At 37.2% G+C, this 25166-nt stretch overlaps 2 protein-coding genes across 2 annotated transcripts in view; one reads left to right on the top strand and one right to left on the bottom strand.

The window, feature by feature from the left end:
• Positions 1-8435: 8435 nt before the first annotated feature.
• LOC149135667 (uncharacterized) lies at positions 8436-10865 on the bottom strand. The gene has a single exon (XM_089352837.1). The coding sequence runs from the start codon at positions 10794-10796 to the stop codon at positions 9945-9947; it is 852 nt and encodes a 283-aa protein (XP_089208963.1). The 5' UTR covers positions 10797-10865; the 3' UTR covers positions 8436-9944.
• A 5725-nt stretch (positions 10866-16590) lies between these two features.
• Positions 16591-25166, top strand: part of LOC106874390 (uncharacterized) — a 390389-nt gene continuing 381813 nt past the window's right edge. The window contains exon 1 of the mRNA XM_089352838.1: positions 16591-16868. The gene's annotated coding sequence lies outside the window, so the exon portion shown is untranslated. The remainder of the gene's footprint in view (positions 16869-25166) is intronic.

The raw sequence follows: 25166 nt of genomic DNA on the forward strand, positions 1-25166 counted from the left end.
CGCATCGCCGGGAATTGAACTCACGACCATACGATCGTGAGCCGAATGCCCTAACCACTAAGCCACGCGCCTTTACCTGCCAGGCGCATTCACATACATAAATAAATAACAACAGCAACTCGATTTCGAGCAATACTATCACTTGGTTTCTCTCTTAAACATGAGCAGAATGGATGCGACTTTTCAAACGTACTAGGAACCTACATACTTTTACATTGATGTGGTATCTCTTGCAACAGGTGTTCAGTGAACTTACCACTCACGCTGATGCATACCTTTATCCCACCATCGAATTTTTCATTGACTGTTTTTGTTTTTCTAGGCTACGGTCAACCATAGTAACATAATAGAGATATTAAAACATCCAGCGATATCTGTGCCTGAAGCTCTTTGAATTGAGGAAAAGGTCTTGCTCAGGACCAATCCTACTACCTAAACAACGTATGTGTTTTTTTTTTTCAAAAAGAACTTCTCTACATCATTGGATGAAAATGAGTTCTTTCTCCTAGAGAGATATCTCAACATATACTAGGGATTCCTCACTTCTACCACACACACACACACACACACGAGCGGGTGCTGAAAATTTTCTGGCTTTGGGTAAAAGAAAATACAGGATGATTAATTAATGATTTTATTCAACTTATTTGCCGCTCAGATTCATACACTGATTGTAGCGGTCCTTCAGTTTTTATAAGCCCTGCAAAAGAACTCGGAAGGTTGGACATCTAACCAGGACTTTCGAAACACCCTTAAAGCCAGGAATTTTTCAGCATCCCAACCTATGATTATGTATTTTTACTCTGGTCTAAGGTACGTGTGGTTTATGTTGTGTTCCTTCCGTCCAATGTCTTGGCGGTTTGGTAAAGAGATGCAGATAAAATACTTGATAGAATTTAAAAATAAATTCTGGACTTTAAAAATAAGTACTAAACTTTAAATATAAGCATTGATCGACAAAACGCAGTACTCCAGAATGATTGCAAATCCAGTGACTGAAATCAGTAAAAGATTAACAGAGGAATGATTTGGAAACCATTAAAAATGTTTGTTAAAATATTTATTATTATTTAAACTGATTGTGACCATCAAAGAAATATACATAATTTTATATTTTATAAAAAATACAACTTTTTTCAGAGCCTGTGAAATGTATAAGTACCTTCTAAATGCTGGTTAATGGTTCTCCGTGTTTCCTTCGAAGACCTTGTCTACATGTATGTGTCATAGACAAGTGAGCCTTGACAGAGGTGAATGTTTTTCAGATTAAATCCGGTAAAACTACATTTGATGTAATAAATGAAATGAAATAACAAACTGAAATTAAATTGTCTTTGCTTACTTTGCTTCCCAGGACATGAGCTCAAGTTTATAAAGCTCGCATTTTTAACACCTACTCACACACAATCCTCCTCAGCCTGTCTGTTTTTTTTATTGCGACAAATGTTTTCAGTTTTCACACACGGGTGAGAAAATAATCATCGTTATCAGAGTCAATTTTGAAACAAATTGAGCTTTAATATTATAATTAACACCAGTCCTAATTGTTAGAGATAAAAATAGAACTGTTTCAAAGTCCGAGACTTCTCAAATGTTTGAATGAGAATATTTGTATCTTTGCCATGTCAATAATAGCAATGTAATATTTATTGTCACTAGTAATCAGAGTGGAATGTTGGGAGCTATGAATGATACCCATATTTTTATTGTCTTTGAAGTATGAATATTTGTATTACGGTAACTTTACTATTCAGTGACAGCGAAAACAAGATTTCATGTGTCGTACAGGAAGCATACATCATAAACTACTACCTTTAGATTTTAAAGTTACTGCCAGTTTATTGGGTGGAAATATAAGACCATCAGTTCAGAAATGCAGTATGTACTTTCCTGTTATAGATAAACGATTTCAGTTAAGAGACTTATCTTTCACACAGTTATTAATGATGCAAGAAACAACGAAATTACTGATAGTGTATTCGCTCTAGTAACTACTGCCCGCCTTAATATCATCAAAAATACCTTGATGCGATTTAAGGCCAAAATCCAATCTCTTCAAATATTGATTGCAATTAGAGGAAATTAATAGCATACATCGGTTCCATTATATTAATGGTATTTTACGATGGTGGACTGGCAAAATCGTCAGAAGCTCAGACAAAATGACTTGCGGTGTTTGTTCCGGTTCTTTACGTTCTGAATTCAATTTCCGCTGAAGTCAACTTTGCTTTCCATCCATCGGTTGCCGATAAAATAAAATACAGTGTATTACTGGTGTAGATGTACTCGACTGAATGCTCTCTTCCAAATTTCCCTTGTACTTATGTTAGAAACATTAAGGGTGGTTAACTGGCAGAACCAGCAGAGTGACGGAAAAATGCCTCGCGGCATTTGTTCCAAACTTTCCCGTTGAAATTTGCTAGCCTTGTGCTTAAATTATAAACCATTATTTTGATGGAATTTATTTGATCAACCTTATTTGGAGGTAAATGAACAGGGTTTTGAACCTAGAATAATGAGCTTGACCGAATAATATCCGGCATTATTGTCTCAGTAATATCCAATGTCAATTTCGCCTAAATAGTTTCCGAACCTGTGACGGAACCACTATGCTGTCATTCGACCTGCTAATACAAGCAGCTACACCTCTCTCAAATAACACCTCACTGTCAGTAAAAGACATTTGATAATGTAGTCATGCATGTTTTCTGTATTGAAAAAAAAAAACCTGTAAGTCTCATGGATCAGGGCCGACTTACGACTAAACAACAACGCATAAATACAGAAATGTCTTTAGTCAGGGAACTCTTTTTAATGGAAGTTGTATAATAAAGAAAGATACACGATGAAGTCTATCGAAGTTGGACATGAACTCAGTGAGTAAAGACAGATGAAACTTAACACTGAAAATTACTGTGTGATACCTACCAGTTCTACAATCTCCATTGTTTTAACTAGGTATAGAGATTATATATTGCATAGAATGAACTGAAAATATGGAATTTCTGTTTTCTACATGAAGCAGCATTAATTAGGTGAAATAGTTTCCGTTTTAAATTAAAAACCGAGTTGCGGTTCTCGTTTTCATGAGATCATACTTCATATTTCACAATATTCCCTACTATTGTACGCAAAGATTTATTTCATACAAAGTACACATTTCTAGAGAAAGCAAGTACTTATATCGACTCTGGAAAATGGAGAGATACACAATCTCACGCATGTGAGATTTGATCTCAGAATGCAGAGATGCGAAAGTAAATAATAGTATAATCATTTAGTTCGTCGCTCCACCATTCCCCCCCACACAGCCGTATATGACTCGTAAAAAATGCTGAATCTATTACAACTAAAAAGGAAAAGAAAGAAAATCAAAGTCAGCGACACAAATATTGTGCCAGAAATTGGTCAACTGTCAGTTCTTGTGATGCTGAGTGTTTGTAATCATCTGACTCAGTGACAATGCTCGGTTTTGTCTTTTCTTAATCATATCAATTATTTTCAATGATACATCCGTACTAACAAAACGCAGTTATCTTGTAAATAAGCTATGCACTAATAGTACAAATTATTCCTAGAATTGTTTGACTCACAGGTGGTAAAGGGTGCATAACAGTGGAAGACCGACTTCTTTAAATGTAAAACTGGTTTTTCTTTAGTATTATTAACTCATTTATATTACATAGTTAATCCAGTGCCAACATTTCGGCCGATTGTCATACAATTGTTTGTTTACAAATCCTCATTCAGAAACTTGGAAATATTAGACATTTTATATTTTTCGAAAAAAAAAAAGACTGTTTTCAAATCCAAAACAACTTTTTGATTCTACCTTTCTGATTACATTACTTCCTAAGCATCTTTTACTTATAAACGTTTGTTATTTATGAGTCTTAAACACAAAGTCCAATGTTTGTATGATTCTAATCTTTCAGATTTCCAACCTTCAATTCCCGCATCAATACATCCCACCCCACTCAGCTTATGAAAGAACAAGGAAAAAAATCATTTAGTGCTTGTCCTCAACTTCCAAGACGTTAAGATGTAATTAGATCGTGGGAGACAGAATGCTGATCTGTCGTCGGTACGAATTCTTGTGGAATGAATTGAACTCAGCACTGCAAAATCGACGAAACACTCGCCAATTATACAGTGCTTTCACTTAGACACAGAAATGCCGATCTCTCGGCTGGCTGTCAGGTATCTATTTATTCGGTCACCCACGATCTAATTACATACAAGCAAAGGACGTTCCACGTAACCCCAGAACTGGTATTTTAACAAGAATTTGGAGGAGAAACACTCCACATAAAAAGAACCAAAAACGACAAAAAAGTTATGCGTGAGTATACTTCTCTTAAGCTTGATGATACTAATATTGACAGGAAGTGTAGACCCTCTGAAACACACGACCGTCACAGCACGTCAATTTTAAAGGTCATGTTTCTAAAATCAAGAATAGGAGATTACTATAAAATACACAATAAAGAGAAACAGCGAAAGACTTAATCTCTCCAGATTAGATAGAAAATGTTGATTATGTCACACTTCTACAGAAGATATTTCGCATGCGACCAGCAGCTGCTCAAACAGGTCATTAACATACAAGTTTCTAATGCAGCATGATGATGTTGCTAACCATAAGGAGAAATGATTTGCGACAAATACAGAGGTTTCTGATTTTTAGTAAATCAAATTTGTCTTAACTTAGGAAATATTGGGAAAATTTGCATCAATATTTCCGCGATATGCAAACACAGTAGGTTTGACATAGTGGTTTGGAACAGAAATGATATGATGTTCAGTAATAGTACGAGTAGCTCCATAGAGGTGCACATTCATTCTACTATGGCCCCGAGCTGATCAATAGGTTGTGAGTGAATTTGACGGAAACTGTGTAAGCCCATCGTTTATATACGTATATCACCATACATACAAAGATATATAGATAGTTGTGTGTGTATATGTTCATCTCTACTGCTTGACAACAAGCGTTGGTTTGTGCACGCCCTCATAACTTAGCGTTTCCAATTTATAGAAACTGCGGTCAAATATCCTTCAAATCCCACCCTACCATTTTAAATAAAAGTATGCAATGGTCATTCTTGCTTTATTCTAAAATAGGAGGATGTAGTCAAAATTCGAATGCATTTGATCATTGATTCCCCACCCCTACATATATAGTATGAACTCTTTCAATTTCAGTTGGATAATGTTCTGCTTTCCAGCCTGCATCTTCACATTCTTCAAGAAGTTCATAAAGGTCCATCCTTTGTCAACTCGACCAGATTTCTTTACACCATATAATAACTGGTTTCTCCGCAAACGGAGTAGGGGAAGAATCCTTAGCACCTTGGCAAATCTGCAGCCACCTTCCCATAGCCATTCCACTTTTCGTCGTTCGTAGGAAGCTCCTTCAAGCAGATCGGCTGTCCTGGATGCACGAAGGTGATAAAATCTTACTGGATTTCTTTATCATTTCTTGTCATTGTTGATTAGAGAAATTTGGTTCCGTGCGACATTGAAGAGAATATTAACAGATTGTGTCTCCATCTATACAACACCAGTGGACAACTAGAAAGAATATGTTTCAGTGTTCCTACCTTCCCAGATTTGCATTTATCACTCTGACACCTTCCATCTCACCAGGTTTGTAGGGAATAGTAAGCTATCATAAGATGAACACATTGAAAGACTTAGTAATGATGTACTCCACTTCAATTCCAAGTTATCTCAATTACGTGTTTCATCTGTCTTTGTTGAGAGCATTAAATCAAATGAAACTCATTTCTTTGCTTCCCTTGACTACTAGGAACAAATCTGCGTTCGTTCTGGGTCATACTCGAAAATGGCTTGAAATTATGAGCTAAACCAAAGTCCCTTTCAACTATATAGCACCCACCGTATTTTGTGCTTAACAGGATGTCATTAATTTCTGCCTTTGATTTCCACTTCCTGGCTTTTTTTTTCTTTTTTACACCTGGTGGATTGTGCCTTAATTTTTATATCCTTCGACTCCCCTAGCATCATCCTCAAAATTTCCTACCTTCCCTATTTTATAAATTTCGACCATTGAAATCATTGGAAATTGAAATGTCCCCCCTTTTGCTTTAAAGAGTTGAAGGGTTTATTATACGAAGTATACCTAGTTATTGCCTAATGAATGCATTGTATTTTTGTTCAATGATTTGAACACGTGACACTGCTAGCTTAATAAGCTAGCAGTGGTCATGAAAGGTGTCGATATTGGCCAAACTGCAGATACTAAATTTTATACTTGCCTGGTCGTTTTGAACCATCAATTGCTTTTAGACCATTCTCAGCTTGCTTTATAATCTGCATCTCGTGGCTCCTACCTGACAAAGTTCTAAATCATGTGTACCCCAGGCTCTTATAAGTTCTTCCTTAACTCTTGGCATACTTTCTCCTATTTCAAATTTCACTTTCTGTATTCAGACTGCGCGAGTTTTTTCCCCCTTTGTTTCGTGTCCCCACATTTCTTGTATTGTCCCCTTCTGTGTGTACCCCTTGTGGGAAATAAATCAGTTTTTTTGTTTGTTTTGAACTGCATCCTTGACCACTATATCAGCTTGTCTAACCTGCGTGGGCATCTGCATTATCCATTCTCCTGATAGAAGTGAATTTACCTCGGCCATTTGTTATGAAAAGTCTGTTGCTTTGAAAAACACTTCTAGAACTAGAATAAACCACGCAACAGATATTGTGCAGGCAACAGCGATGTCAATCTCCACGCGGTACTAGATGTAAATCTCATCTCGAACACACGCATACATCTTTCCCATATTTTCCCTCCTTATCTTTCAGCATCCTTCTCTCTCTCTGTTTGTAATCACCCGAACTACTAGAAATAAAGCCACTTCTTCAAATCCATCTAACATAGCGTATTAGAATTGAAATAATGTATTGCAAATTGTCCAACGAAAGACTACATATCGTCGTGTACGTAATATGAACTCATACCCCCAAAATTAAATATAAATAGTTGATATAATGCGCATACTAATATAGTTAGCAGCAGCTCCATATTAAGCTTAAAATTGTTTTCTAGAGGGAGAGAGGCAAAGCTTTCAATATAAAAAGAATAAAATAGTATTTTTTTTTTCTATTCTTGGAACCTGGCCCGAAATTTTGGGGAGAGGGGGCCAGTCGATTACATCGACCCAGTACGCAACTGGTACTTAATTTATCGTCCCCGAAAGGATGACAAGCAAAGTCGACCTCTGCGGAATTTGAACTCAGAACGTAAAGACAGACGAAATACCGATTTCTTTATTAGGCATGAAGCCCTAAACATAGATGGGGAGGATCTTTTCCTTTTGGCCGGCACATAAAAAAAAAAATTTTGTAACTAAACACTTTCAAATTTCGTATACTGGTAGAATGTGTCATGTAAAACATCATTTACTCTTAGCGTTTTAAAGAAAATTCTTTATTTTCGAAGTTATTTCGTGTTAAAGTTGTAGTATGTCGGTAATTTCAACCAATCAATGACGTGTATTCAGCTGAATAAAATTACTGCCGTTGTTTGTCAATAACTATCGGCGGTGTATATTTCGTTTATCACTGTTATGACATCGTTCGTGCGTTTGTACTGGTTTTAGCTTTAGGGTTAAGGTTTTAGAGTTAGGGTTGGGATTTTAGGGTTAGAGTTACAGAAAAATGTGAAAAATGAAGAAATTGGAAGGGGAGGGGGCAAAATGGAATCTTTTCCCTTTGAACAGTGCATCGAGAAATTATAATTTTTTGTAACTAAACACTAAGCAAACGAAAATAATTCAACAAACAAAATAGGCAATTTCGAAAACGCTAAAATTACTAATTACTGAATTGATTAAACTATATACACGTATATCTCAAATGTAAATGTATCAGAAATAACAGTGACAAACTAGATATACACCGCCGGAACGTCTTGTTGACAAACCACAGTAGTAATTGTTTTCACCTCAATAGACGTCATTGATTGGTTGAAATTACCGAAATACAACTTTAACACGAAATAACTTCGAAAATTATGAGTTTTCTTAAAAACGCCATGAGTAAATAATGTTTTAAATGACTCATTCTACCAGTAGACGAAAATATAAAAGTGGATCATGTGGTAACATGAAATGGTCACATTTTGATGAGCCAATGTACCGTGATTATTACGATATGAAGTGTGGAAATTCGTGGGAGAACTTTCAGACATTTATCAAGCACATAGCCGAAATATATCCACAGTGATTTCAGAAAAGTAAAGGTTACAGTTTTTTTTTCTTTTTGCGTTTAGCTGTTATTTCTAGCATATCAAGTTTCCCTCAGTGTCTAATCCCAATGTGCACCTTTTTAAAAATTTATTTACGTTGTTTAGAAAATAAAAATTATTTTGTTCACAAAATTTAACCAAAAGAAAAAAAATGTATGAAGTTAACAAAAACAGATAGTGTGTTATTTTTATTCCTTCTACCTATCTACGTTGTTTAGAAAAGAAAAAAGTAATTTTTAAAAAATTATTTACTTTGTTTAAAAGAAATTATTTACTAATTTGCATGCGCACACATGTATTCATTTGCACGCGCGCTCGCGCGCACTTTTCGTAGGATCGACCACTCACGACTAGCTAGTACCCAGGATTTGATTAATAGAGAAAGAAAGGTAGAAAAAAAAACGGCCGGGAAATAAGGCGAACCCAAGGCTGAGGATAAACGCCCAGGCGAGATGGCTGAACAGGTCAGCAGTAACTCATAATATATTGTATAATACACACACACACAATATATATATATATATATATATATATATATCTCGCCATGATTGACCACAAACTTTTTTTCTCTATTTTCTCGTGTTCCTGTCTGTTGAAAAGCGTAGGCTCGACACGTGAAAGACTATCTCGCCTTCCCGAGCGTTACGGTCTTCGTCTTTTTTTTTTTGTAAATTCCAACTATAGATATATACTATCGTACATAAGATACATATTACATATATACGTGTACTGTGTGATTATATACGTGTACTGTGTGGAGATCGGCGTGTCAAAGAATAGACCAAACATTTCCTCTGCGTGTCGTGAAACGCAACTAAAAGAAGTTGCGGTAGTATTTACAACCCGACATTTTAAAACCTTCACCAACAATAACTGCTCAAACAAACCCATGTTGGTGGAGCTGTCGCCCGAGTGGTGCAAAGGCGTCATCTGTCAGGAGTGGTAGGTAATTACCAATGAATGGCGGATGAAGCGATGCAATGTTACAGCACATGTTCCCATGCTATTACTACTGTATATCACATACATGTAATTATACACGAAATACTTTCGTCTACGAAATTTCACTCATATCACCAGTTGACCAAAAACTACGAAATATTTTGCTCAGATATTTCGCAGTATGTTAGAACTCAATTACATACTTACGGGTCGTAATAACCATACAGTCGTACAAGAGAAAAATATAATTGTCTAACATTATCCACGAAGAAAATATTAAATGCGAAATAATTGAATTATTGTACAAGAACCTTTAACTAAACGCAAAATATATTTAGGTTTTGTTATATTCACAAATGAGGCAATTAAATTTAAGATAATTACACGGCCAATTTCAGCTCATTAAGTTTACTTTCGATAAAAAAAAAAACGAAACAAAAAATAAGACAAAGCTTAGCTTTTAGATATCGCGAGTACAAGGTTTCAACAATGAATCTTTAATACATATAATTAAGATAATCGGTAGATTAAATCAGTCGTCTTAAGCGTAGTCCAATACTAAATTTTAAAAGGTTTAATTTAAAATTTAGATTAAATTTTATATATAAAAAATGGTTATTTAAGCATCTCGATGTCTTATAAATACTACAATGCAAATAAATATGAATTTTAAAAAATGAATTTGTATTAAAACAGAGCTGAAAGTCCTACGGACCTGGTTTAAAGAGTTCTGTTAACAGGAATCCACATCCGTTATATAGTCATCGACAGACTGTATATCAAACACTTTCACATTTTCTGACCCAAATTCTGCTAAAATGAGCGTTGATCCATCAGGAGTTACAAAAATAGATCCAGGATTTGAAATCGCGTTTGGTTTCGTTTTTAGAACATTATGAAGGTTACCTGTTGACGTAAGGCAATAGATTTGGTTTTGCATTCTACAGGCTACATAGATATAACCATTTTTATCCACAGAAACGCCAGAAGGACACTTCAAAGTTTTTTTAGCTCCTTGGTAAAAGAACTTTATATCACCACTTAGATTGCAGCGAATTAATGCCTGGTAGCCATCGCTTCGTACTTCACTGAGGAGAAGATCACCTAACGGATGTACAGCTAGATATGAAGGAAATGAAATACGGAGACCATTTGATGAGAACGCGGAGAAGCTGTGTAACACATGACCCCTGTAATTGATGATGTCTATGTAGCCTGGACAACCACATTTCCCACAGATTAATGAATTATCAACAGCTTCAATGAGAGCATAGTCTTTTGCAGTGGGAATGTCAAGCGAAGGAAAAAGTTGGTGTCCAAATTTCACGAGAAACATAATCATATATTCTCCTTGTAACGTCACTACAATTTCTCCTTCAGGTGTAACGCATGCCCTTCTTGGAGACGACTGTAGATTTAACACACTTAAACATACACCTTCAGCGCTGAAAGTCTTCAAGTTTTTATTAGAGTAGTCAACTGCTATGATCTCTGTATCATATCTAAGTATCGTCGTCAGGCAGCATGTCGTAGTATCAGAAGTTATTCGCGCTGTAAAGGAGCGGAGCAATTGTAAAGCACTCATCGAAGATTGTTCTTGTAGCGGAGATTTTTCTGCTGCTTCTGTCTCCCTTTTATTGTCTTTTTTTTTTTTTTTTTAATTCCACACCGAGTCTTTTTATTTCAACGATATTTTCATGCAAACTAGTTCTGCCTTCTTAATTCTTTAATGAAGGGGAGTGGAGCTTAGTTATCGAACAAGTCAAGTTTATTTTTCAGAAATATTTTCAGTTATTTACTCTCAATTTAGTTGTAAACATGAATATCAAAAGTTCAAAACTAAGCTTCATTCAAGAAACAAAAAGATGAATTTCAAACTTACAAAAAAAAAAAATATGTCTGATGCTTTTCGAATTTTGTCTTCTAAGATAGTTGCTAATATTTCATATGCTGCATCATATCTTCTTTTCTACTCTAGGCACAAGGCTCGAAATTTTGGGGGAGAGGAGCCAGTCGATTAGATCGACCCCAGTGCGCAACTAGTACTTAATTTATCGGCCCTTAAAGGATGAAAGGCAAAGTCGACCTCGGTGGAATTTGAACTCAGAACGTAAAGACGAAATACCGATTTCTTTATTAGGCATAAAGCCCTAAACACAGAAGCGGACACCACAAGGACAGACAAGACCACAGTGGGGACAAAAAACATAAAACGAATGTAAATTGGATGAAATTATATAATAATGAAAAAAATGAAAATGGCCACACGCGCCTCATTCCCATGCAGTACCATTTGAACCGTTATATGTACTATCTACAATTGTTCTTTTTTCCTACTTTATCACCATTATTTTCCTAAAAATAACATCATTTAACATGCATTATTGTTCTCTTTTAGTAGAACTTCATCAGTGGTTCAATATCTTTCAGATTCACTACTGGTAGCAACTCCTTGAATTCCACCTCCACTCCTTGTGGGTCAACGCTATCTCCACACATCTCTTTCAGCTTTCTGCAGTTCTCTTCTTCAATCAGTATTGCCTTCATATCCTCTGCGTAGACGTATGAAGGCACCTTCACTCTTACTATTTAATTAAACTTAATTATCTTTTTTTCTGTTTCTACATTCTTTGGGTATGTCACATAATACCACACTCCATCTCCTCCTCGTATCTTCTTTCCTTTATCTTGTACTTTTTGTTCTGTTTTTCCTTCCTCTATCCTAAATAATCTCTCCAACTCTCTTTCCTGCAGTTGTATTTCCGAATCTTTCTCCACTGGAACAACCGGTATCTTTATTGGTAACTCCACTTTCTTTTTACTTTCCCCTTTTCTTCCTTCCCACTGACCTCCTTCACAGTTTCTTTTCCCACCTCTTCTCTCTTCTTTTTCTGGTTCTCTGGCGGAGAACTCATTCCTCCGCTCCTCCTTCTTTTCTTTTCAACCATAGTAAATCCATTTCCTGTTTCTTTTTCTGTTACTTTTTCTGTTACCATGATCTGGTCCACACTCTCCTGTCTTTCCACCTGTTCTGCTTGTTGTACTCTTTGGGATCACCACGCCTTCATGTAGCCCCTCTCTCCACATGTGAAACATCGGCGGCCTTCTCTCTACACTGACTCTCAATCTTACATCTTCTGGCAGCACAATCTCATTCACACACTGTTCAAATCCTCCTTAGTTGCGTGTATTGTCAATTCAATACCATATCCCCAGTAGTTTGGAGGCGCAATGGCCCAGTGGTTAGGGCGGTGGACTTGCGGTCATAGAATCGCGGTTTCGATTCCCAGACCGGGCGTTGTGAGTGTTTATTGAGCGAAAACACCTAAAAGCTCCACGAGGCTCCGGCAGGGGATGGTGGCGAACCCTGCTGTACTCTTTCACCACAACTTTCTCTCGCTCTTACTTCCTGTTTCTGTTGTGCCTGTAATTCAAAGGGTCAGCCTTGTCACACTGTGTCACGCTGAATATCCCCCAGGAACTACGTTAAGGGTACACGTGTCTGTGGAGTGCTCAGCCACTTGCACGTTAATTTCACGAGCAGGCTGTTCCGTTGATTGGATCAACTGGACCCCTCGACGTCGTAAGCGACAGAGTGCCAACAACAACCCCAGTAGTTTACCTTCTGGGTCCTGTTAGCCTTCAAAATCTTCCCATCTTTCATATTATATGTTATTGCTATCATCAGCCATTCTTCCTATAATTCGAGTGGCACCTTACTCACTCGCACTTTGGCCATACGTTTGCCGCAGTACGAAGGCAGGAGCATCCATTCTTCTGACCTTATAGTCTCTGTGGAGTGCTTTCTCCTCTGTTGTGAAGCGCACCTCCACAGTGGCGTATTTTCTCCCTCCCGTAATGTAGGTTGTAAGTCTTTTCAATTCCTTGATACACTCCTCTATGGCTTCTATCGGTGCAATCTCTATTTTTCTTGTAGCTGTCTTCATGGTTTTGAATATCATAGTTTTTCTTAACACAATGGCCGAAGTCTCTTCAGGTGGCGTTAATTTCAGAGTGTTACCTTCTTTTGAGATTAATTTTTCACTCTCCTTCATCTTTCGAGGTTCCACCTTTATCTCACGGACCTCCAACTCTTGCACGTCTACTCCTCTGCTCGTTGCGGCTGCATAACTTGGGCCTCTCTCCTGAATCTTCTCCATTTTCCCACAATGGGGAACAAAACAACAATTAACAAATTAACAACGGCAACAGTTCTAACAACAATTCAAATCAAATAACAATGGCGACAGTTCAAAAAATATTTCAACATAAACTCACGCATAAACTCACAGAGACGAAATATCGCTAAGCATTTCGCCCGGCGTGCTAACATTTCTGCCAGCTCGCGCCTTGTACTGCATCATATATTACTACATTTATGTTCTATGTATTTATCCCCACTTAAACATGGATGTACTGTTAGAACAAATTATACTGCAGTAATCAAAATGAAAGAAGGCAAAAACTTTTTACACATACATACATACATACATACATACATCTAATATAAAAAATGCGAAAACTAATTTCTGTCTGTCAGTGTCACAGTTAGACCCCCTCTCTCACTATTCAACGACACTCCTACTATTCCTCATGATGGGGTGAGAGTAATAGTAGGCACAGAGACGGTGAAGGCAGTGGTAAAGACAGAGAGTGAGAGAGAGAGAGAGAGAGGAGGAAAAGAGAGACAAAGAAATTTAGGGAGATTGATGATGTTTTATTAAAAGTGTTGATGGTGGCAGTGGTAGTGATAATAGAAGAGAGAAAAAGAGTGAGTGTGAAAGAGGGAGATGATGTACAACTTTGTTTAACCATGACAGAAATTCCTGCCACCAACATACTGAACACTTATTTTTGCTTTCTTTAATATATATACATACACACATATATATGAAATCCACTTTAATTGAAATAAATTTTCCCCAAAATTAAGCAATATAATAAATGTCAGTGTGTCACACTTTTTCAACTTTAATAAATCCCTTCTAGTGGAAGCACAAGGCCTCAAATTTGGGAAAAGGGATTAAGTTGATTACATCGACCCAGTACGTAACTGGTACTAATTTTATCAACCCCGAAAGGATGAAAGGCAAAGTCGACCTCGGCGGATTTCGAACTCAAAACCCTAACGGCAGACGAAATACCGGTAAGCATTTCGCCCGGCGCGCTAACGATTCTGCCAGCTCGCCGACTTAACGTAAGATAATAATATAATATAATATAATATAATGTAATAAATGTGAATGTCAGTGTGTCAGTGAGTAACACTTTTTCAGCTTTACTCCTAGAGGCCGTAGCCCAACATATTATGCCATTTTGGAATCAGGTTGACTCCATGAGTAAATTGAAAACATTCCGGGCCGAATCCGGACCTGCAATCCTGAAACTTTGGATTCTTATATTTTCATTATTGAGATTGCTTACGGCGATTTTTTTTTACATGATTTTTTTACGACGAATATGATCATCATTGGGATAAGACTCTGGAGGGAGCTATTGCAACACATTTTCCAAAACAAGTCAGAGATCTGTTTGCAGATCTTCCCATTCAGGGTCAGTTGCTTAAAAGCTATATACTAGCTTAAAAGCCACCCGATAGAGTGGATTTTAAGCTAGTACATACATACATACATACATACATGCATACGAACAAAAATACCCTGTTGGTGATGTTGAAATTCCAATGAAGGAGCCTTGGATCTAGGTTAGAAATCGGTTCTTTCTCTATTGGCAAGAAATCTTGAAATAGACTGAATAATAACATACATATATACATACATGCATACATACATGAAAGTGTTAAAATGTGACAACCGATGCAGATTTTGTGGAGTTAACCCACATCATAAGCAGCTGTCCGAAAATATCATCACGGTACTATCTACCGATGAGACATGATGTTGTAGCTAGGACACTGTATAACGAAATCCGTCGAAAGTATAACCCCGAAGACAAAGAAATAAGAACCCAATGTATGGTAGAAGCCATAGTCATTCATAATAAAAAGAGGTATTAGTGGAATGCCCCAGTCGAAACCTCAATAAAATGTAAACATAATAGACCTGATATAATGATTTGGGAAGAGAAACTGTGCACAGTTGTGGAAATCAGCTGCCCAGCGGATGTTAGCATAAAGCTGAAGATCAGTGAAAAAGAGAATACCTACGCTGAACTAATGAGAAATCTGCAGTTACTCTACTCAGATTACAAGTCCGGGTTTATACCTGTAATTATTGGGGTACTGGGATATGTAACACACTGCCTAAATACCAATCTTGAGAAATTAGGCTTCTCAAAACCAGAAAGGAGAAAGCTAATTCGAAGACTACAGATCCAATCCATCACTGGAACTGTAAAAATCTGTCAAACTTTTTAGAAGTTTATCATTAAAGCGTATATGAGCATAGAGATTTGGTTACTATTTATTGCAAGTCGAGCGATCCCATAGAGACTTCTGTCTTGGTTCAAGTTCTATGGTATTGGTAACTAACAATATTTTGCAAAAAAGTCCCACATTCTGTGGGAGGGAAGTTTATTATTAGTGTTAGAAATAGACCCGCAGATTTGTACGAAATATGTTACAGAGTGAGGAGTAATCTGCAAAGGAAAAAATACAGCATTCGCAACGAAATGTGTTGAACTGAATAAAATACAGAAGAAAAAATTGACTCCTTTGGTTACAACTGAGAAATAAAGACGGAATCTAGTTCCAAAATTTATAAGTGACGTGAGCAACCTTTTTCGAGAAGCAGGCTGCCTATGACTGCTTTAAAGAATAAAGAATATGACATGGCTTCACTATCACATGGTAATATTTCCAGGCGATTCGGTCTCTTTTTCTGGTAGTTCAATGCACTGAAATAAGATTTTCCTGACGACGACACAGACGATATAAAAAGTCACATTGTGCTCTATTAGTCTATGTAAATGTTTACTATATTAATTAGTTTTACAAGTGTTGTGTATTCAAATACAGAGTAGCTACTGATGAAATTTATAAACAATTTATTTTTGAGCAGGCTACAATATGGTCGTACGAAATGCTAGAAATAGCAGTCACTCATCTCTCATAAAAAAATATTGTCTTTAAAAAATGATCTGTTGGATAATATAGTCCAGGTTACACAATGCCTGAATAAAAAGAAAATTGTGTTGGTCAGAGAAAGCTAGAAGCCTTAATCAGAGTTGACCTGAAGTTAAAAAAACAATGACAACAGCCAAAACTGCAATGTTACTCAATATTTACAAATCTTCTCCCCACATTCTAAATAACGGTTCTGTTAAAACGACAAATAGGCGTGTTTCACGGATTAAGACTTAATGTGAAAACTATACTGTCAGCCGCCCACTGTTCAGCTCAGTTTCGTCAAAGTTCAGCTGAGTTGTTTAATAGCTATGAACCTGCAATAATGATTTCCGTTATGTGAGCAGCTCTGGTTTAACCGGTTGAGCAAGTCGTTTTCTGATTAAATGAATCAAATAAGTTCAAAAATAGTAAGCACCGCGACTTGAATTTGTAAGAAAAATAAGCTGTAGATTCGCTGTCTGCTTTAGTCCTTAGCTTTGTGGCTGACCGAAGTACAACTGTCTTTTGAGAGGTTACAATTCTACTGGACAACATTAGCTCTACATCAAAGAAAGGAAATCAATTTGGGAGGTACGTGTTTTAATATCATCTTTCATTGATTTCACTGATTTCTGATGTTAATATTTAATGACAAATAATCATGTTCATACATACACACATACACACGTGCTTATAAGTATGCACGTATGTGTGTATGTTGTTCGCAATCATGGGCTCCTCGGTTCGATCCAACTGCATGGTATTTGGGCAAGTGACTTTTAACGTATATAATACTCACATGCATGTATGTATGTGTTTAAAATTATGAATTCGTATATAATAGTTCTGTGTGTGTGTATATATATGTGTGTGTATAAAAGTTTATACATACGTGCATGTATGCATATATTCATGCATGCCTCTCTCCGCGCGCGCGCGTGTTCAAGTGTGTTTCTGCTTGTGTATCTGTGCATGTTTGAAGTAAGGCAGTGAATTAATAGAATCTTTAGAGCATCAGATAGGATGCCTCGTAGTATTCGTTTCGGTTGTCAGTGCTCTGAGCTCAAATCCAACCACAGTGAACTTTGCTTTTTTTTCTTCTTTCGGAGTCGATACATAAAGTACCAGTTCAGCTCTTTCTCTCTCTTTCAGTACTGTTTTTAATTAAAAGTTTAAGCCGTGTTATATTGCATTTCGCTCATTCAAAATTACATTAATGGTTAAAATGTCAGCGGATTGCTTAACCACTTACACATACTTTAGTGAATTAATTGAACAGACAACCGAATGCCCAACGTCGAAACCCACAGAGGTCCCATCGACGACACACACACACACACACACACACACACACACACACACACACACACACACACACACACACACGCACACACACACACACACACGCACGCACGCACAAATACACACGTACATACGCACACATCTATCTCTCTGTTTGCTGCCTTTCACTATGTGTATGTGTGTGTTTATATATATATATATATATATGTATATATATATATATATATATATATATATATATATATATATATATATATATATGATGTGTGTACACTAAAGTAGCATTATCATTAGAAACACAAGGACGACTCTTTAACTTTTCGCTTGACTTGCCAGAGGTAGCAATCAAATTCTCCTGAAATCTACCCAACAGGAAAAAAAAAAAAGCAAAGCAGACTCTAAACAATTAAAAAATAGTATGTCCTTCAAAAACAAGACCAGTTGTTTGATTTGGTGTTCTTGATGTCTCTTCAAAATAAGTATGGATTAAAATAAGTATCCCTGTCGCGATCCCTGTCAAGTAAATCTACACAGTGCTTTAACATACACTTTGAAGCCAAGTGTGGTAAGTAGCTTGCTTACCAACCACATGGTTCCGGGTTCAGTCCCACTGCGTGGCATCTTGGGCAAGTGTCTTCTACTATAGCCTCGGGCCGACCAAAGCCTTGTGAGTGGATTTGGTAGACGGAAACTGAAAGAAGCCCGTCGTATATATGTATATATATATGTATGTGTGTATGTTTGTGTGTCTGTGTTTGTCCCCCCAACATCGTTTGACAACCGATGCTGGTGTGTTTATGTCCCCGTAACCTAGCGGTTCGGCAAAAAGTGACCGATAGAATAAGTACTAGGCTTCTAAAGAATAAGTCCTGGGGTCGATTTGCTCGACTAAAGGTGGTGCTCCAGCATGGCCGCAGTCAAATGACTGAAACAAGTAAAAGAGTTAAAAGAGTTAACCAATTCCATCACTACCACCATCCCCATCACCACCAAAAGAGGATTTTTTCCTAATAAAATAGTTTCAAATTTTGTCAGAAGGCCAACAATCTTAATGGGATGGGTACAAGTCAATTACATCGGCCTAAGTGTTTACCTGGTATTTTATTTTATCGACTCCGGTGGGATTTGAATTGAGAGCGTAAAAATCTGGAAGAAATGCTGTGAAGTTTTTTATCCACCATTCTTTTCATAATAAATGAGAAAGGTATCTTGATTCTATACAGAACAATTTCAAGTAGCACTTTTACGTGACGGAGCTACGCCCATCTTTTTAAACGCATTAATTCTATGAACTCATTTACTGTCTCAGAGTATTGCCTTCTCTTGGAACTACAAGGTATGTACCGATGAAGGAGCTTCTACATTTTTTATTAATTAGAGAAAGTAAAGAAGTGCCGTTATTTTTTTCAAAGACTTCAAGCCTTGTATTATCCTCGGGGATGTTATCCACGAAGCAGCTATCTAGCTGAAATATTTGCCACATAACAGATTCTGCTAAAGACACCTGTTGACTATGGTGGTGTTAAACTAGGCGCAAGGTTAAGTCTACCACTCATAAACAAGAATGATATCTCTGACAAGTTTCCATATTTTCCGACTATCAGTCACAAGTCTTTCATAGGAGTTGCGCAGTCGGATCGAGCTTGAAATCATGTAGTTGTGAAGTGGACTTCTTAATTATATAGCCGTCCTGATTGCTTGACCTTCTAGAAATAGCAACTAAAACTTCTTCAAATTACACCTTGTCATCTCAAAAGAGGATGGACACATTGGATCATGTAGTCTTGATAAAAAAAAAAGACAAAATAGTTACAACTATAACGTCTTCGTTCATAGATCTGTTCAACCAGTGTTGAACAGCCGTGAAAAGTAAAATACTTGTTATTAACCAAAGCAGGGGTTCGCGTCCCTTTATGTTCAGGGCTCAAATCTCGCTGAGGTCAACTTTCACCATACTACGTAATTAAATACTGGAGTCGATTTTATCGATTGTAGTTATCGTTCAAGCATTTTACCTAGTGCCTATAGGAAAAAATCAGTTGAGGTAAAAATAACAAACAAACTACAATTCAAGAGAGGGTATTGATATAATCGACTATTGCTGTCCCCAAAATTGCAGTATTGTGTTTATGATAGAAATTATGAAATGTTAAAATATCATCAAAATGTTAGCAGGTAGTATCGTTAATTTAAAGTAGGGAGGGCTGTGCTTCCCACCAGCAGATTTGTTGATAAGTGGATGAGAGTGGTGAATATGGTCCGAGTAAACGGACCCGCTCTGAGCATACACTTTAGATTTTAGGAGATGCTGAGACCCCCTTCGGTCATGACTGACCATGACTGACCATGGGATTGCACCTAGAAAGTTACCCTCCGAGGCACAAGTCCGGGCAAGGTTGTTTATGGAAGACCAGCAGTCGCCCATGCATACCGGTCTCCTTCCTCTCCACGCCAAGGGAAAGGCAAAGGGGCCGATACAGCTTGGCACCTGTGACGTTGCAACTCATTTCTACAGCTGAGTGAACTGGAGCAACATGAAATAAAGTGTCTTGCTCAAGAACACAACACGCAGCCCGTTCCGGGATTCGAACTCACAACCTCGCGATCGTAAGCTCGACGCTCTAACCACTGAGGCATGCACCTTCAGGAGAAGGCCATGCGCTTTTAGAACAACTGTGAGAATTCACATGCCCACCTGGTCGGAGTGATCGTTGTTTTCGTGGGGTTTCCATGAGAATCCCTCGGAGGTTTCCTTTTTGGGGGGAATTATTTTTTGTTTGAATCTTTTTTATTTCTTTTATTTTACCTTTTTACATGCTTTTTAAAAAAAATCTTATACTGTATTTTTCTGTACCGTTCTCAATGTTTTCTTCAACCATTAGTCGTTAATAATAAAGAAAACATTATGTATTATTATTATTATTATTATTATTATTATTATTATTATTATTATTATTATTATTATTATTATTATTATTATTATTATTATTATTATTATTATTATTATTAAGGCAACGAGCTGGCCGAATCGTTAGCACTCCGGGCAAAATGCATAGCAGTATTTCGCCCCCGTCGCTACGTCCTGAGTTCAAATTCCACCGAGGTCGACTTTGCCTTTCATCCTTTCGATGAACAATGAGCCAGTTAAAATTTTCTTCAGGTCAAGTAGTCCATCTTGTTCAAAAGGTCCCTGAATAAGGGTTGTTTAAGGTTGAGCGAAATACCCATGTTCCCAGAGGTGAATTATTCAAACCCCAAGAAACCCCTCTCAACACATGGCTATGGTGCTTCCCAACTACTCTTGGTCGTGACCAGATAAGCATTTATCGTCAGCCACCAAGGGACATGCTCAACTAGTTGAGGTCAAGCAACTGACAAATCTGTGATATTAAGCAGAATATTTGCTATAGCCCATCTTTTACACCAAGACAAAACATGTACATGTTTAACACCTTCAACCAGAAAAAGTGGCTAGCGGCGGTTTTGGAGGTGAGATACGTTGAATACACTCGAACAAACTGGAAAAAAATTATTTCGCACCGAGGTACGAACGGGTCCTTTACGAAATATTTACAAATTCATTTACTGATACGTTTTCATCAATTGGAATACTTACATCTGTCAGTCTACAATTATGTTCTTCCTGGTCTTTAATAATTATGTCTGGTCGATTAACCGGGATTGTTCTGTTAGTGTTGACTGGGAAATCGCACAGGATGGTGACATTTTTACCTTCAACCACTTGCTCAGGATTGTGTTCATAACAGTTAACAGGAGTGTCGATTCGGGAGTGTTTACGTATTTTTCGATGTGAATATTGTACTATCCTACTGTGGAAATTTTATATTCGTTTCGTGTCAACATTCGACAGCCCGAAAAAAGATGGTCTATTGATTCATTAGATGTATTGCAGAATCTGCACTTTTGGATCAGCACCATTTTTAAGAACATTAACCTGGTAATTTCTGGTAAACATGCTTTAGCCTTGTGCCACCAGTATTTAGCCTTCAGTCTCTGCTTTCAATCCTAAACTCTTCAGTCACTGATGGGTTGCTGCTTGGTCTACATCAGCATTTTGATTTCTAAGAATGTATTGTCCATGCAGGGACTTCTTGCTCCATCGCTACTCAATTTGTTTGTTCCCGTTCTTTTTAGCAGTTTGTTTGATTTGTTTTGTGTGCTTGGTAGTAGTGGTTTCAGGTTCTTCATCTAACTCAAAGTTAACGACAAGTACCCTTGCGAATTTACAAGATCCCTTGACAGTAGAATGCGACTTTTTGCTGCTTTTATGTTCGAACATTAGCAGCAGGATCCAGTTCTCTTTACTAGATAAGTACCATTTCATCGCTATAGTGGAGATGTTGTTGTTGTTGTTGTTGTTGTTGTTGTTATTATTATTGAGGCAGCAAGCTGGCAAAATCGTTAGCACGCCGGGTGAAATGTTTAGCGGTATTTCGTCTGCCGCTACATTCTGAGTTCAAATTCCACCGGTGTCAACTTTGCCTTTCCTCCTTTTGGGGTCGATAAATTAAGTACTTGTGAAACACTGGGGTCGATGTAATCGACTAGTTCCCTCCCCCAAATTTCAGGCCTTGTGCCTATGGTAGAAAGGATTATTATTATTATCATTATTACTATAGTGTGAGAGAGTAATGTATGCCAACATAGCTGGCAGAGTCGCTGGCTCGTCAGGCAAAATGCTTAGCGGCATTTCGTCCGTCTTCATGTTCTGCGTTCAAATTCCGCTGAGGTTGACTTTACTTTTCATCCTTTCGAGGTCGATAAAATGGGATCCAGTTGAGTACTGAGGCCAATGTAATAAACTATCCCCTATCCCCAAATTTCAGGCCCTGTGCCGAGGTCGGCTTTGCCTTTCATCCTTTCGGGATTATTATTATTATTATTATTATTATTATTATTATTATTATTATTAAGGTTTCAAATTTAGGCAAATGCCAGCAGTTTTCAGGAGAGCAGGATAGTTGATTGCATCGACTTTACTACTCAAATAGTATTTATTTAAAAAAAACCCGAAGAGAATGAAAGGAAAAGTCAATCTCTGCAAAATGTGAACTGAGGACGGAAAGAGCTTGCAGAAATACTGAGAAGCATTTTCTCAAACGCGCTGACGATACAGATTGCTTAGCGGTATTTCTGCAAGACAGAATATTACCGCTAGCGTCTTTCCAAGTTTGTATACATATTAGAAGCGTGAAATACAATGTGATTTTAAATCTAAGGTTGTTTCAAGCACATGATATATTAAAGGCAGCGATTCGTCCGTCCCAACGTTCTGAGTTCAAATTCAGCCGTGGTCGACTTTACCTTTTCATCCTTTCAGGGTCAATAAAATAAGTACTAGTTGAACACTGAGGTCGATGTAATCGACTAGTTCCCAACCCCAAGATTGCTGCTCTTGTGGCAAAACTTGAAACCATTATTTTATTATCATCATTATTATTGTTGTTGTTGTTGTGGTCGAGAATTGTTGCTGATTGTTGTTCTTATGATAATAGAAACGACAGCGAATGGCCGGGAAGATAGGGAGGGCCAGAGAGATGGAAGAGAAATATTTAGAAGTGTTAGTTGGGGTGGTAACAGAGAAAGATAGGAAAAATGAGACAAAATGAAGTGCTGGTGAATTGATACAGACGTATAATCATGCGCGTACGCACGCACATAGTATATATATATATATATATATATATATATATATATATATATATATATATATATATATATATATATATATGTATATATATATTGGCGCAGGAGTGACTGTGTAGGAAGTAGCTTGTTTCCCAACCACATAGTTCCGGGCTATAATGGATTTGATGGACGGAAACTGAAAGAAGCCCGTCATATATATATATATATATATATATATATATATATATATATATATATATATATATATATATATGTGTGTGTGTGTGTGTGTGTGTGTGTGTGTGTGTGTGTGTGTGTGTTTGTGTGTGTGTAAATGATTGAAACGTTTAAAAGAATAAAAAAATATATATGTTAGTTCCATTATAATAATTTCTGTTTTTTACATCATCAAAAAATGTAAGCAATTTTTCAGATGTTTAACGTTTTCTTTAGCACAAGCTATCTACATTCATAAACTTTAAAAACATCAAAGCGTAATTATTTTTGTGAATATTTTTGAAAACGCAGCTGCTTAATACAATGTTAGCAAACTGGCTTGGTACACAACGCTGGGGAAACATTTAAAGAATCGATTTGCTTCTTGCAAGCAGTTGCATGAACACAAGTAGTGATAACTAATCAACGAAAGTATTTTTTGTCTAATCCTCTCAAATATATAATACGAATCTTTGTTCAACATCAATCCTTAGTTATTTCGAAAGCATGCAAACCCACATCATAAAATATGTAAGAATGCAACTAAACCCCACACCCTAAAATGACTGTTCTGGAGCCAAAATTTGAAAGCATTATTACCTCCACTTTAGCGAAGGCGGGGGTATTGTTTTCAGTCGCGTTTGTTTGTTTGTTTGTTAGTTTATCCGTGGACAAGATATCTCAAGAACTGCTAGATGGATTCGAATGAAACTTTCAGAAATGTTTGGCCTCGTGACCGGCACGAATTGATTAAATTTTGGGAATCCATCGGATACCGCACAAGGATTCTGGATTATTTTTCCGGTTTTGTTTTACTTAATTTTTGAGAGCGGTCGGGTTCACTTCTAGTATTCTCATTTGTGAGAGAAGTTCAGTTTATTCAGATATTCTCATTTAAAAAACCATCCTCGACTAATCGTTGAGAGGACGTTGGTGTTGCCTTGGCGGAGGTTTGCGCTCTTTGAGTGCTTTTGTTGCTTTTATCTTTAAGGCGACGAGCTGGTAGAATCGTTGCTCACTGGACGATTTCGTCCAGCGAGCTAACGATTCTACCATATCGCTTAGCGATATTTCGTCTGTCGCTACATTCTGAGTTTAAATTCTGCCGAGGTTGACTTTGCCTTTCATCCTTTCAGGATTGATAAAATAAGTACCAGTTGAAGACTGGGGTCGATGTAATCGACTCATACTCTCCCCCAAAATTGCTACTCCTGTGGAAAAATTTGAAATCATTATTACTTTTATGTTTAAGACGACGAGCTGGCAGAATCGTTAGCACGCCGGGCAAAATGCTTAGCGGTATTTCGTCTGTCTTTACGTTCTGAGTTAAAAAAACGCCGGAGTCGATTTTGCTTTTCTTCCTTTCGGGGTCAATGGAATAAATACCAACTGAGTACTAGTGTCGATGTATTCGACTAATCTCCTCCCTCAAATTCCAGGCCTTGTGCCTATAGTAGAAAAGATTATGACTATCATTTTAATACAATTTGGCGGTGAACTTGAAGAATTGCTAGCGCGTAGGGAAATGCCTAGCGGCATTTAATCCGTTTTTTTTTAACGTTCTGAGCTCAAATCCCGTCGAGGTCAGCTTTGCTTTTCATCCTTTCGGGTCGATAAAGTAAAATATCAGTGGAGTAGTTGCATTGAGGTAATCGACTTGCCATCTCCCTCAAATTTCAGGACTTGTGTCTATATTAAAAACAATTATCTTAATACAATTTA

Source organism: Octopus bimaculoides, chromosome 5, assembly GCF_046866305.1.
Source record: "Octopus bimaculoides isolate indiv1 chromosome 5, ASM4686630v1, whole genome shotgun sequence".
NCBI classification, from domain to species: domain Eukaryota; kingdom Metazoa; phylum Mollusca; class Cephalopoda; order Octopoda; family Octopodidae; genus Octopus; species Octopus bimaculoides.